Source organism: Mastigoproctus giganteus, chromosome 2 (assembly GCF_048544385.1).
Source record: "Mastigoproctus giganteus isolate SK-2022 chromosome 2, ASM4854438v1, whole genome shotgun sequence".
Lineage (NCBI taxonomy): Eukaryota > Metazoa > Arthropoda > Arachnida > Uropygi > Thelyphonidae > Mastigoproctus > Mastigoproctus giganteus.
The window spans coordinates 18284353-18298973 of NC_143576.1; the positions used below are offsets into that span (position 1 = coordinate 18284353).

At 36.4% G+C, this 14621-nt stretch overlaps 1 protein-coding gene across 1 annotated transcript in view; it reads left to right on the forward strand.

The window, feature by feature from the left end:
- LOC150089192 (vascular endothelial growth factor receptor 1-like) overlaps nucleotides 1-14621 on the forward strand; it is a 418391-nt gene that overhangs the window by 269344 nt on the left and 134426 nt on the right. The window contains exon 15 of the mRNA XM_090389759.1: nucleotides 10483-10602. Coding sequence (XP_090245885.1) covers nucleotides 10483-10602 — 120 coding nt within the window. The remainder of the gene's footprint in view (nucleotides 1-10482; nucleotides 10603-14621) is intronic.

A 14621-nucleotide genomic window follows, 5' to 3' on the forward strand; every position in this document is an offset into this window, starting at 1 on the left:
AGTACTCAACATTTGGCCTGACCCTTGCCTTATACAAGGGAATAATCACCTGCATACTGCCATTACTGTTATTAACAACCCTACCAACCTTTGTATCATCTGTAGACGTTGACATCAAGCCTGATATACCTTCATCAATATCATTAATAAATATACAAAACAACAGTGGGCCCAACACCGAACCCTGGGGGGACTCCACTAATAACATTAATCCACGAAGAGCAGCATCCATTGATTAGCACTCTCTGTGAACCAAATGTATTCAACTAAATAGCGTTGGAGTGCAGTAGCACCAACATTTTGAGTTGCCCATAGATTGGGTCCATATCACTAGCTGCTAAATGTGGTTAATGATTGTATTCATTGTCAAAAATTTGTTATTTGTAAACTCCCCTGAATTATATGGTCATGCTGGAGTATTAAAGAGAACTTTTTTTTTTTTAAACTTTACATTGATATTGACACAAGAAAAGGCTTACAGAGAGCAGTACCACATATAAAATATCTATCTAGTAGTGATTGGGCATTAATTGGAAAAATTTGTGGCAGCTAAAAGTAAACAAGGCTGATAGAATCCATTTATATTAAAGGAAGCAGCAAAAAAATGTAATCAGACCTTTAGCTATAATAATGAGATTATTCTTCGATTCAGAAATATCCCTACAGATTGGAGTTGTGATGTCTCTACAGTTCACAAAGGTGGATTAATAGATGAAGTAACTGATTACAGACCTGTCAGTTTGACTTCTGTACCAATGAATGTAATGAAGACAATAGTTCCATAAGTACTGAGTGATCACCCAACCAATCAGATTGGATACTCTGAGATTGTCACTAAAGGATGGATGCAAGGTTGCCATATTTTGAAAATTAGTAAGTGGGACAATGTGAAATGAAACGTGTAGTATAGCATTTTTTCCTTCAAAAAGTAAAAGAAAAATATATAATTACAATTAAAATACATTTTTTTATCAATCAGTCAATCATAGAATTTATTTGTTATATGATTGTTGTTAATATGTATTTGTTCTTTATAAACTATTAATATTATTTATAACATTTATATATTAAAAATAGCAAGGAAAACTACTCTTACTTTATATATTTTTCTTTAGATTTTGCTAATTTTAAAATTTCTTCTCCTTCCAAAGATTTTAAAATGTTTTTAAATTCTGAACAGGACATGTTATAGTTTTCTTTCACCATAAGTTTAGCTTTGAAATTTTCTAATATAAAAAGGTTTCTATCTTTCCACCAAGCAGTTTTCATTAAGCTAGAAACTCTTTCTGATGAAGCATTTGAATGTGGAATGCTTAATATGGAGCTTACAATTTGATACAAATTATTTGCCTCTGGAAATTTTGAGAAAAATTGCACCCATTTTTTCTCAACACACATTTTCTTTTTTTCATTACTCAGTGATGAACAAATGCCTTTAGACTTAAAATTTCTTCAAAAAGCAAATCTAAGTTAACATTTTTGATGTTGAATATTTCTGCTAATTCTCGAATTGCATTAAATGTTGGTGGATGTTGATGTGTTTATTTAATTTTCAAAATTACTTCACTTTAACAATTCAAAAAAAAAAAAAAAAAAGGAAAATTTATTTGAGAATTATTACTAAAATAATGTTACCATAGATAATTAATATGTTATACATGTAATTTAAAACAACAAAGAGAAAAAATATTTCTCAATTCTCATTTTTCTCTTGTTATTAGAATTAATTTTTAACACATCCATTAGATTCCAATAAGAATTAATTAAAAATACATAAAATCAATAAATTAACAATTTTTCCCCTCTCTTATCTGGACGAACCCCAGAGGATCACATCTGGTGAATGATGATATCCAGCTCAGGACCCTGGCAAACCCAGGGTGCTGAACTGGATATCATCATTCTTCTCTTTCTTGGTGATTCCTTTCTACTTCTGTCTGTCTCTCTCTCTCACTCTCAGGGTAACTCGAGAATTTTTTTTCGAGTTACCCTGAAATATAACACACTACTACTCTCATTTTTGCTTTCCAAGTGCTTACATCACACCAAACTGACTCAACATTGAGTCAGTTTGGTGTTACTCACTGTAACACCAAACTGTGAATATTTTGACAATGCTCGCACTTTTGATGACTTTTTGATGTGAAACATCCTTTTGGGGGAGGGTACCTACCGAGTAAATCTGATCGGTCACGGAAGTGACGTCACCCACAGCATCTGCCAGAGGTGCTTCCCATGCTGAGACCACTAGTCTGTGTGGGATACTCACTAGTAGTATGATTAGATTAGAGCGTGTGACGCATTTTTTGTGACCAGTACGATATCTCAAGTTCTTACTTTTTGGAATTTTTTAATAGTATGACATCACAACCATGTGACCGTCATATAGTGATGCAAAGGATGTTTCACATAAAACCATCTACCGTGCGTGCTCGGAAGCCGTGCAACTTTTTTATTCTTTTTTTTACAACTAGGGAAATATAATGGATACATTTTTTTTTCACGATAAAATTTTAATATTGCGAATAAAAAATAACAAAAATATTTCCCATATTACAAATAACAAATTATCACAAGCATTCTAGAATATAAAAACAAACTGTTCTAGAAAAGGTACACAAAAATCACAGATTACATGAAAAAAATATTGCACAAATATTCAAGAAATTTTCTTCTAAAAATTGCCATATGAAATTTACTTCTTTATTAATACACTTGGTCATCGACTTACGACCGGCTGCACTTACCATCACAAAAAAAAATAATAATAAATAAATAAATGAATAAATTAATAATAAATCAGGAAGTCACTACTGAGGACACCCATAACCGAGGTGAGGAGGCACATCGATGACGGGAGGCCTGAGGACAGCACCAGGCACATACACTCAGTCGCTCTCTCTCAGATATACCCAGTCGCTTTCAAGCATCTGTTGCATGTGGTGTATTAATTAAAATTCTACTGAAATACCCATAAAATGTTTAGTAAAAGGAAAATGCCTTCATCTACATATATGCCAGCTAAGAAGTCAAGGAAAACTATTGATTTAGAGTGTAAAATGAAAATTATTTAGCAGTATGAAGGCGGAAAGAAAGTGAATACAATAGCACGTGACTTGAAGTTATCACATTCCACAGTATCGACGATACTTAAGGACAAAGAAAGAATTCGGGAAGCTATGAAAAGTTCTGCACCTATTAAGTCTACAATTTTAACCAAACAATGACAGGAACCCATCCATGAAATGGAGAAATTGTTGTTTATGTGGATGGAAGATTTAATACAAAAAAATATGCCCATGAGCCTTCACACAGTGCAAGCAAAGGCCAAAAGTTTGTTTCAGAGTTTAAAATCACACTCCGGAGACGATTACGCAGAAGATTTTCAGGCTAGTACTGGGGGGTTTAAGTGTTTTAAAAAAAGATTTGCTTTGCATAATGTCTCTATAAATAAACATCTCCTACCTCAACCCAAGAACATGACCCTGACGATGCACAGCACAGCACAAGCAAAGATTAAAAACTGATTTTGTAAATTTCATTTGTATTAATTTTTACATTAATTTTAGATTGTATTTTTGTGTTTACAGTACATTATGTACAGTATTATTTTTCACATTATGTACAATATAATTATAGATTGTAGTTTTGTTTTTTTATAAACAGTATGAATAATAAACCAATTAAAATGTAGAGAACATTTGAATTTCACCTCATAGAGAGAGAGATAGCCTAGGCGTAGAAAAGAAGGTATATACAGTATCGCTAAGTAAAAGATAAAAACATTACTGTATTTAAAATGAAAAATAAAAGATGATAAAAATTTAAAAGATTATAAAAATAAATTATAAAGATGATAAAAATATTAGAAAGGGTAAAAAATACTGTTAATAAATATATGACCGACATACAACCAGATCGACTTATGACCTGTCAGTCAGAATAGAAGTCGATGACCAACTGTATTGACATAACGATCTGGATCAAATTGAAGCAGTGGTTTTCCATTTAGATGTATGGTCATCATAATCCGCAACGTGTTTAATTTTCAACATTATTCATTCATTTATTCATTCATTCACACGATATTATTCAGGCTAGTAATGAATAATATCGTGTGAATTACGCTGAAAGCTTGCTCAGTTTTAGCACTGCTAATCGCAATGGTTTCAAAGATATTTCTGGCTTTCTTAATTGTAAAGGGAATTTCACTCGATTTTAAAAATAAACTGTCTTCGACAAAATCTCTAAAATCATTAATTTTTTCAGAAAACAAATTTCTTATTCGGTTTTCAGTCTTGCTACCGAGACGAAAGTTCTTTTAAATTCCACGATTTCCGGTAGAATATGTTTAAAAATTTTTTCAATGTTATGATTATTTTCTTTATTTAATTTAAAATCACTGTGTTGCATTAATAACTTATCCTTTAAGGATAAAACAATGCATTTAATAACTTGTAATGAGGTAATTTTACTGTTTTTACTTTTGATTTTGATTCCTTCAAATTCTTTCCACTTCAACATGCTCTCAATTTTAGCTTCATATTTTCCTTCAGAATTTTTTCAAATTGGCAATAACATTATTAGTTCGAATAATTAATTTATCTGCTTTTGCCATAGTGAATCTGTAAAGCTTCTGAAATGTAAGAGAGCTCCTGCAGGATGTCGATCGTTGTTGCTAAATGGTTAAGAAATTCCAGATTTAAAAGTCGCTTTAACAATCCCGAATATTTAACTTCTGATTAAAAATGTTTGCACAATGCAGGATAATTCCCTTAACCCGCAATTACCATTCGCAAGCTACAAGCTGCTCTTCATAGCCCGAACACAAGACCGATCTTTTGTAGTTTCCACATCCAAGTTCTTTAGCAATCATCCTTAATTCGCACTAGTTTTTTGGAGATTGGTAATAGTTTTTTTTTTTTTAATTATTGCTTGTATGCCATTATATTTTAGAACATTTCTACACAGTGAAAGGCCCGACAAAGTTTCAAAATCTGCCAACATTTCATCTTCGTAAAGTTTATATAATGTCTTAGTTGCCTTAATTTCCCCCCCCCCCTACGTTGTTACTGTCGCTAGTTCTTTGAATACTGTGCAAAATATCAGAATCACTCAGCTATTCAGCTACTGTGACCATGTAAACACATATACAGGAGAAATTTACTGGAAGGCGTGGATCACTCACTTCTCCGAAACACATACGCCCGTTTATCGGAGTAAAGGGGAACCACAACACAGGTTTACCAGAGGCTATTATCCCTGTCGGGAATTTTCTTAATCCTCTGACTGGCTATGGAAAGCATATTGACTAGCACGACTTCTCGGAATGTGGCTGCATAAGTTTTACGGGCACCACTAACGTTGTGGAATGGTAATCCCCTTCACCCTTAATTCACGCTTTCTGATTACCTAAAGGCCAGAGGTGAGAACAATGCATACAAAGTTGTCTCTCCTAATCTGTTCATTACATGAAAATTATTTTCATTCTACGGAAACTACTGTATTTTAAATCTAATTACCAAGGGGAATTTAAAAAAATTTGGTATAAAAAAGTTGGTTAAACAGAGGTCCGACTGTAACTAAATCAAAAATTAAGCAATTTGAACATACCAATTGATTGCACCATTAAAATGCTGGGAAGGGGGCCCCGCTCGCCCCACTGCAGTTTCGGCTCTGGATACTCAATAATTGCATTCAGGATTTCATTTGTAAAATAAATGATTGTCTCAACAATGGGCTCGCAAATTTTCAAAAAAAATAACAATGGGCTCTCACAAGCCCACTATTGCTCACCACTGACTGTACTTCCATGTCAACTGGATGCACTTCCTTAGATTGAATGTGTTTCTTAAGTAACAGCATAACCCCTATCTGCTTCTTATCCTGTCTGTCCTTTCTGTGCTCATTGTACTCTCGAAATTCAGATTCTACATTCTTTACATCTGAGTGACCATGTCTCTGATATCCCAACAATATCCAACTTTGATGTTTCAAGCAGCATTTCAAATTTGTCATATTTGTTTACTATCTTCCTAGCATTGGTGTACATACGGGTATACACGCACCGGTTCTTACTCTTAGTTGCAGTAAATAGCTCATGTATTTACTTGTTTCATGATAACTCCCAGCAGTTCTTGATATCCCCAGCACTGTGCTTTCCAAACTGCTGCTCATTCCAATACAAGCAGTGCAAGGATCACTTTCACTTCTGCCTGTGGCTACTGTTAATCTATTAATCTGTGTATCCCCACCCAAACTGACAATTTTCCAACCCACCTAACTATGCCTGGCTAAGGTAAAGAAAGCCTGCACGAGAAGCATGCAAAAGTTCGATGAAATTTGCCGGTTTGTTTGTTTGTTATTTGGTTTTTGGAGCATTAGCAACTAAGGCCATATTGCTCCGGGATGTGTGGCGGTCATTCCCTGACCTTTCCGCATCCTCCGTATTTGGTGGTGACGGGCTCGAACCCCGGTCTAATCAAGAAGCGTGTGCTATGCACTGCTGCTCCTTCCCACCTGGCTACGGAGGCGCCTAATTTGCCGTAGCGGCATTTGTATTGTTGCTCGCTCGGTAAACAGATGGTGGGTGTTATTGGTCTGGAGTAGAAATTGAATTCCACGGGAGCTTGAAACCCTCCCGAGTGGAGGGGGGTAACCTGACCTTTTTTCTTTACAATCACTAATTGAATTAACTAATTGAATCACGAACAGAGTCATATTGGAAGTTCTGGCATCGCAAAAAATGTTCGTAATGTAGTTTCACCGGTAAACTTTTTCGAAGCTTCTCATTTGGGCTTCCTTTGCCTTTTTTTTTTTTTTCTTAATAAACAATTTATCCACTAGTGATAAATTGTTTATAAATTGTTTATTGTTTATTGAAAGAAAAAAGGTCAGGTTACCCCCTCCACTTCAGGAGGGTTCAATCTCCCATGGGACTCAATTTCTACTCCTGACCGACAGCACCCACCGTCTGTTTACCGAGCGAGCAACAATACAAATGCCGTTACGGCAAAGTACTTTTACCAGTAAATTTCATTGAACTTTTGCATGCTTCTCATGCAGGCTTTCTTTACCTTCGCCCTATGCCTTTATAGCAACAGCAAATATTCTTGCATCCTTGCTATTTAAGTGTATCCCATCCCTGTAGAAGCAGTCTCTCCCATTAACAAGCACAGACCAAGCTGAGAAAAATTCTACCCCATGAGCCTTTCACAATCTCTCCAGTCCCGAATTGATTGACAAGCCTCTCAGCTATACTGACTCGTATTGTGGGCAAATTGCATATACTTTCAAATTCAGTCTTAACTTGTGACTTTTTGCCAACATTTCCCTGTATTTGTTAAGTAAGCCCTCAGGTCTCTTACTCTTGATATCATTAGTGCTAATGTGTACAACAGTATCACCTTTTGTTCCATTAAAAGATGATATCTACTCTACAACGTCATCTAATTTTGCCACTGACAGACATACCCTGGTCCTATTCCACCTGTTGTTCTTGCACAACATATTTTCTGTTTCCCTGACAATAGAGTCACTGACAATAACTAGCTTGGGATCAGTGCATTCTGCTTTAAAGATTGCCGCTGCATTGTCTGATGCACAAGAGCGAGCTCTGGTATTGAGTTGTGCAGCTGAGTGCTTGATGGGCCTACTATTTTAATTCCTTTGAGGACATCTAACCTATTCTTTAAACTTTCATAAATGCCCATCAGAACACTGAGTTGGTACTGAATATCTTCACACTGTCTGCATCTAGCACACACACAAACGCATTCTCCTTGGATGGATCTTGTCCTTTTCCTGAAAGGTGTGCAAACATTTCACAAGTTGCACATTTTTTTTGGCTGTGATGCATTGGAGAATTTCCCCCTTTGGTTCTCCCTCGAGCCACAGCACTCCTGCTGCTTTGTGCCCAATTCTTTGCTGCTCTAGTCTGGGGGATGATTTCCATTCAAATCCGATTCAATTGATTCACAATGAAAATTAATAAGATTAATAAATTTAATCTATTAATTGACAATACTAGAATAAGCTATTAGATTCCTAAATGCAGTGTATTACCCTGTCTAGTTTTATTTTATATCTTATGTTATCAAGTTCAAGGTATACGTTACTCTATTCTGTAATGATTTTAATTAAATTTGTTATATATCCTTTGCTAAAAAGTAAAAATTCCTTACCTAAACACAAAAATGATATATGCCCAACAAGTGATTAGAACCTTCGAGCTACTTATTTATTACAATTAAATCCTATTATTCCTCTGCACTACTCATTATATGCTACGATATTCATGCCAAAACACTAATACAATAGCAATATGAATAGTAAGTTTTAACTTACAAAATCACTATCTAAATTTAAAAATAAGTTAATGAACATAACTAAGACTATTTAAACTGTTTGTAAAACACAACTTAATATGTTAATTAATCAAAAAGATGGTAAAATTTTCCAAAAAACTTATCTATTTCCACCAGCACAAAATTTTACGTCCTGGCATACGTCATACCGAACACAAGGTTTTTGAATGATGCTGTATGAAGTGTGGTTAGGCTGTGCAGGCTGGCAGAGGCAATATACTTGTATGGAACATATTTGGATCACAGACACTGGACCCACTAGTACCTCTATCACTGAAGACTCATCATACATCCATCACTTCTAATCATATGCTTCTGTGTATCGTGGCTGTCTTCCTGGTTATCAAATCATCTTCAACAAGACAGTGCTCTGTGTAACAGAGCAGTGATGTTAGACTAGTTGGTGAGCATTTCAGCGAGTTCTTCATTCTCCCATGGCTGCAAACTCACCTGTTTCAAACTCAATTGAATGAATGTAATAGTGCATCAAAAACTGAGCCACTGTGAAATTCAGTGTTGACAGCATTGGTTACTATACCTGTGGCCACTGTCCAGTACCTTCTAGAGTTTATGTCATGATCTATTCAGGCCATGAATAACATGGCCTGAATAGATCATGACATGCAATCAGGTAATAGGTAAGTATTAATATTGTAATCCATCTCAGTATATCGTCAATTAATAAAAATTGCTTTAAAAAAAATAAAAATAGGTGTTATCACTGACATTGTGTTTGCTAATATAATTTGTTCCATTCTTTGCTGTGTAGTTTTCAACTTCTCTTCCATCCTTTTAGCATTAGCATTAGCATTAGTAGAGGCATTTGATGCAAGAAAGCAAGCTTATGCAGCATCAGCCAAAAAAAAAAAAAAAAAAAAAAACCCACTTCCACTTCACCCCTCTGTTCGTTCAAAATACCTGTTCAGCTGAGCCTTAAACTTATTTAGGCTATCAACCTCCACCACAAGGGATGGAAGTCTGTTCCACCAACCAACCACCCGCTGGCTAAAGGCAAATTTCCGCATGTCTATCCTACATCTGTCTTTCCTCAATTTGAATTTATGCCCTCTCAGGTGATTTTTCTGAGCTAGAGGAAGAATCCCATCAGCATTGAGCATGCTCAAACCATTCAAGGCTTTATACACCTCTATCAGATCACCTCGCTGGTGCCTAGTCTCCAGACACTGTAATTTGCAAAACTTAAGCCTTTCTTCGTAAGAGTACCCCTTGGTTCTATTCACTAATCTTGTTGCCCTTCTCTGTACTCGTTCCAGCAGCTCTACATCCTTCTTGAAATGAGGCCTCCAGACCTGTATACAGTACTCTAGGTGTGGCCTGACCATTGCCTTATACAATGGAATAATCACCTCCTTATCCCTGCTGGAAAAATTCCTGTATATCATTGACAATACTCCATGAGCTACTCTTGCAGCCCGTCTGCACTGCTCAGAGAACTTCATATCTGCCTGCACAACCACCCCCAAGTCCCTTTCATTCTCTACCACTGTCAGTGTAGTACCACAGAGTTGATACGTTGCTCTGGGGTTGCTGTTTCCCATGTGTAGTACTTTACATTTGTCAATGTTAAACTTCATTTGCCACCTCTCAGCCCATCTGCTCAACCTTTCCAGATCCTGTTGCAGCAGCATAGTGTCAGTAGTGTCCTTGACAATCCTGCCAACCTTTGTATCGTCTGCAAACTTGGACATTAAGCTTGATATTTTTTATTAACATATTGACATATTTTAGATTAATTAGATCCAGTGTGTTATTGTTATTTGGTTTTTAGGAGCATTAGCAACTAAGGCCATATTGCTCCGGGGATATGCGGTGGTCATTTCCTGACTTTTCCGTATCCTCCGTATTTGGTGGTCACGGGCTTGAACCCCGGTCTAATCAAGAAGCATGTGCTACGCACTGCCGCTCCTGCCCACCTGGCTACGGAGGTGCCCCAGTGTGTTATGATACATGGAAGATAATTAGATCTATATTTGTCCATTCACCTGAGCTTTAAAATGATTTCAAAAACATTTAACTTTGGCTACATATATAATTTATACTTATATTTTAATATCTTTATATTTTACTGATTGCAAGTTTATTCTGTATTCTTTAGAGAGGGCTGATGCTACACAACGTAGAGCTTTAACAGCTGAATTGAAAATTTTAATTCATCTAGGACGGCATCTTAACATTGTAAATCTTCTGGGTGCTGTAACAAAAAATATTTCCAAAGGTAAATTTATATTTTTAAAGAATTGAATAGAATCTAAATGCCATTAAATAACATTGAATTAATATGATTGCATTTTCAAATTTGTATTAGTATTGGCAAAACGATGCAAGAAAGCAATGCTTATGCACCAACAACAACAACAACAACAACAACAATAAAAAAAAAAAAAAAAAAAAAAACCACTTAATTCCTGTTTCCAGTAATTTATCTAAACATTTACTTAAATATAATTCAACTACTTGCCTCCACAATGCTTGTTGGAAGTTTATTCCAAAAATTGATTACTCTAGGGCTGAAGGCCAATTTCTACAAATTTATTCTGCTTTTCCAGTGTAAATGTATGCTCCTGTTTGTTGTTTCATCTGGGAAAGAGTAAAGATGCCATCAGCATTTAGTTTATTTTAGATATTTAGATATTACATTTATCACTGTTAAACCTCAATTGACATTTTCCACCCAGTCTGCTTAATTTAATCTAAATTCCATTGAAGTAGCAGTAGGATAACCTGATTACTGATATAAATCACTATACCCACCTTTGTATTATCAGCAAAATTACTTGAAATACTTACATCATTATCATTAATAAGTATTAAATGTTGGCAGGAATTAATTAAACAACCTTTTTAATGCCATGGAAAATGTAGTAGTAGTAGTGGTAGTAGTAGAAGAAGAGGCATATGATGCAAGAAAGCAAACTTATGTAGCATCAGCCAAAAAAACCATTTCTCACATCCATTCCCGCTAAATATTTGTCCAGTTCCTCCTTGAATTTATTTAAGCTATCAACTAACACAATGACAGATGAGTTTGTTCCAACTATCAACTACTCACTGGCTAAAGGCAAGTTTCCACTTATCTATTCTATAACTGTCTTTCCTCAATTTGAATTTATGGCCCCCTCAGTTTCATAATCTGAGCAAGACGCAGAATCCCATCAGAATTGGCCTGCTTAACCCATTCAAGGCCTTATACACCTCAATCAGATCACCTCATAGGTGCCTAGTCTCCAGATGCTGCAATTTGCAGAACTTCAGCTTTTCTTGGTAAGACCACCCTTTCGCTCCTCTCACCAATACTGTTACCCTTCTCTGTACTCATTCTAGCAACTCTACATCTTTCCTGAAATGAGGCCTCCAGACCTATATGCAGTACTCAAAGCATGGCCTGACCATTACCTTATAGAAAGGATAATCACCCCCTTATCCCTGCTAGCAAAATTCCTGTATATCATTGACAATACCCCATAACCTGCTCTGGCAATCTGTCTGCACCACTCAGCAAATTTCATAGCTGACTGCATAGTTACTCCCAGTTATTTTTCATTTTCTACCACCTTAAGTGTAATACCACACAGTTGGAACGTTTTTCTAGGGTTACTTCGGCCCCTATGCAGTACTTTGCATTTGTCAATGTTATACCCCAGTTGCCACTTTTCAGCCCATCTGCCCAAATTTTCTAGATCCTGTTGCAGTAGCACACTGCCATTACTGTCATTAACAACCCTGCCAACCTTTGTATCATCTGCAAACTTCGACGTTAAGCCTGATATACCTTCATCAATGGTATATCAGGCTTAATCTCGAAAACTGTTGTTTTTTATATTTATCATTGATAAATATAAAAAACAACAGTGGGCCCAACACCGAACCCCGGGGGACTCCACTAATAACATTAGCCCACGAAGAACAGTGCCCATTGATTACCACCTTCTGTCTTCTCCCACTCAACCATCCTTTTATCCATTGCAGCAACTTACTCTTAATGCCATATTGCTCCAATTTTTACAGTAATCTTCCATGCGCAACAGTGTCAAAAGCCTTCCTGAAATCCTAGTATATGATATCAGAGTTATTTTTTGCATCTAGTTCCTTTGTAACCACATCATAATAACCAATCAAATTTGTCACACAAGACTTACCCTTAACAAACCCATACTGTGTCAGAATTATTGCTGCAGTCTTGTCTAGATGATCTTGCAATACATCTTTAACCAGTGACTCCATTATTTTACCCTGAAGAGAAGTTAAACTAACTGGTCTGTAATTACCCGTGTCACCGTTAGATCCCCCTTTATGAATTGGGGATACATTTGCACATCTCCAGTCGGTGGGAACCTCCCCTGAGTCCAAGGATGCTCTCATAATTATGGCTAAGGGTTTGCTTAGTTGCTTTGCTGCCTCCTTTAATATAACTGGATAGATCCCATCCACTCCAGGTGCCTTTCTTATGATTAACTGCAACAATTTCTCCTCTTTTCTATCAGTTATTACAAAATTATTAAACACCCTGTTACAGTTTGATAAACTTCTGGCATTTTCCTCCCTTAATAACCACTCATGTGTTAATGTAGATGCAAAATGCTCATTCAGATTATCAGCTATCTGAGCAGGATCATCAACTGTAGAACTATTAATATCAAGTTAACGAATCTGCTTCATTCCCTTCCTTCTAGAATTTATATAAGTGAAGAAACCCTTGCTGTTTTTCTTAGCATCCTTGCCAAAGATTTCTCGTAATCTCCTGTTGCTTGTGACTTGATTACAGACTATCTTATATCTACCATAGGCATCTGTGTTTCCTGATAATTAAATGCATCCTATGCATTTTTCTTCTCTACCACGAGTCTTATTAGTTCATCTGACCTCCATTTAGGTCTAAACCTTGAACAATATTTCTTAATCAGTATGAAAAGCCTAGCAGCTTCCACAAAAACTTCCTCGAATGCTTCCCATTTAGAATTTGCTGCTGGTAACATTATCAGTTGGTCCCACTGTATACAATTTTAAAACTGAGACCACCATAGTCACCTTTATGGAAGCAAAAACCCTTCCCTTTATCCCTGATGGTAATAATATCCTTAAGTAATTCCCACATCAGTACACTGTGATCACTGCCTCCCAGTGGTTTCTTTATCTGCAAATTCTTAATACATGAATAATCACTGCTGATAACCAGATCAAGAGTATTACTCCCTGGTTGGCTCTGTAAAGAGTTACTGTAGAAAACAATCATCCAATTAATCTACAAAAGTATTGCTAATGATTAGACAATCTGAATTACTGGCCCACTCTATTTCTCTGTACAGTTGTTTGTTGTACTCTTCAGAGTCATTAGACCTATAACACACTCCTAATTCATTTTTGCTTTCCCAGTGCTTACATAACACTAAAGTGATTCAACATTGCACTAACCATCTATGTCAACTGGATGCATTATCCTTAGATGTTATATGTTTCTTAAATAACAGTATAACCCCTCCTCCCTGTCCTGTGTATCCTTGCTGTACACATTGTACTCCCCAAATTTCAATTCTGCATTGCTTATATCAGTGTGACACTATGTATCTAATATCCTAACGATATCCACCTTGAATGTCTTGACCAGCACTTCAAATTCATCAAATTTATTTACTATACTCTTAGCATTGGTATACATGCACCTGTTCTTACGGCGCCTCCGTAGCCAGGTGGGAAGGAGCAGCAGTGCATAGCACACGCTTCTTGATTAGACCGGGGTTCGAGCCCGTCACCACCAAATACGGAGAATGCGGAAAGGTCAGGGAATGACCACCGCATATCCCGGAGCAATATGGCCTTAGTTGCTAATGCTCCTAAAAACCAAATAACAAACAAACAAACCTGTTCTTACTCTTAGTTACCCTAACACAGCCCATGTATTTATTTGTTCCGTGATGACTCCCACCAGTCTCTGAAAACCCCAGTGCTCCATACTCCAATCTAATAGAAGCAGTGCAAGAATCACTTGCACTTCTGCCTGCGTCTAATGTTAATCTTTCATTCGGTGAATCTCCCCCAGCTATCAGTGTTCTGACCCCCTAACACTACCTTGATAGCATCGGCAAATATTCTTGCACCCCTTCTACTTAAGTGTATCCCATCCATGTAGAAGCAGTCTCTCCTGTTAACAAACACAGACTATGCTGATAATTCTACCCCATGAGCCGTACACAGTCTCTCCAGGGCCAAATTGATTGACAAGGCTCTCATCATGTACTC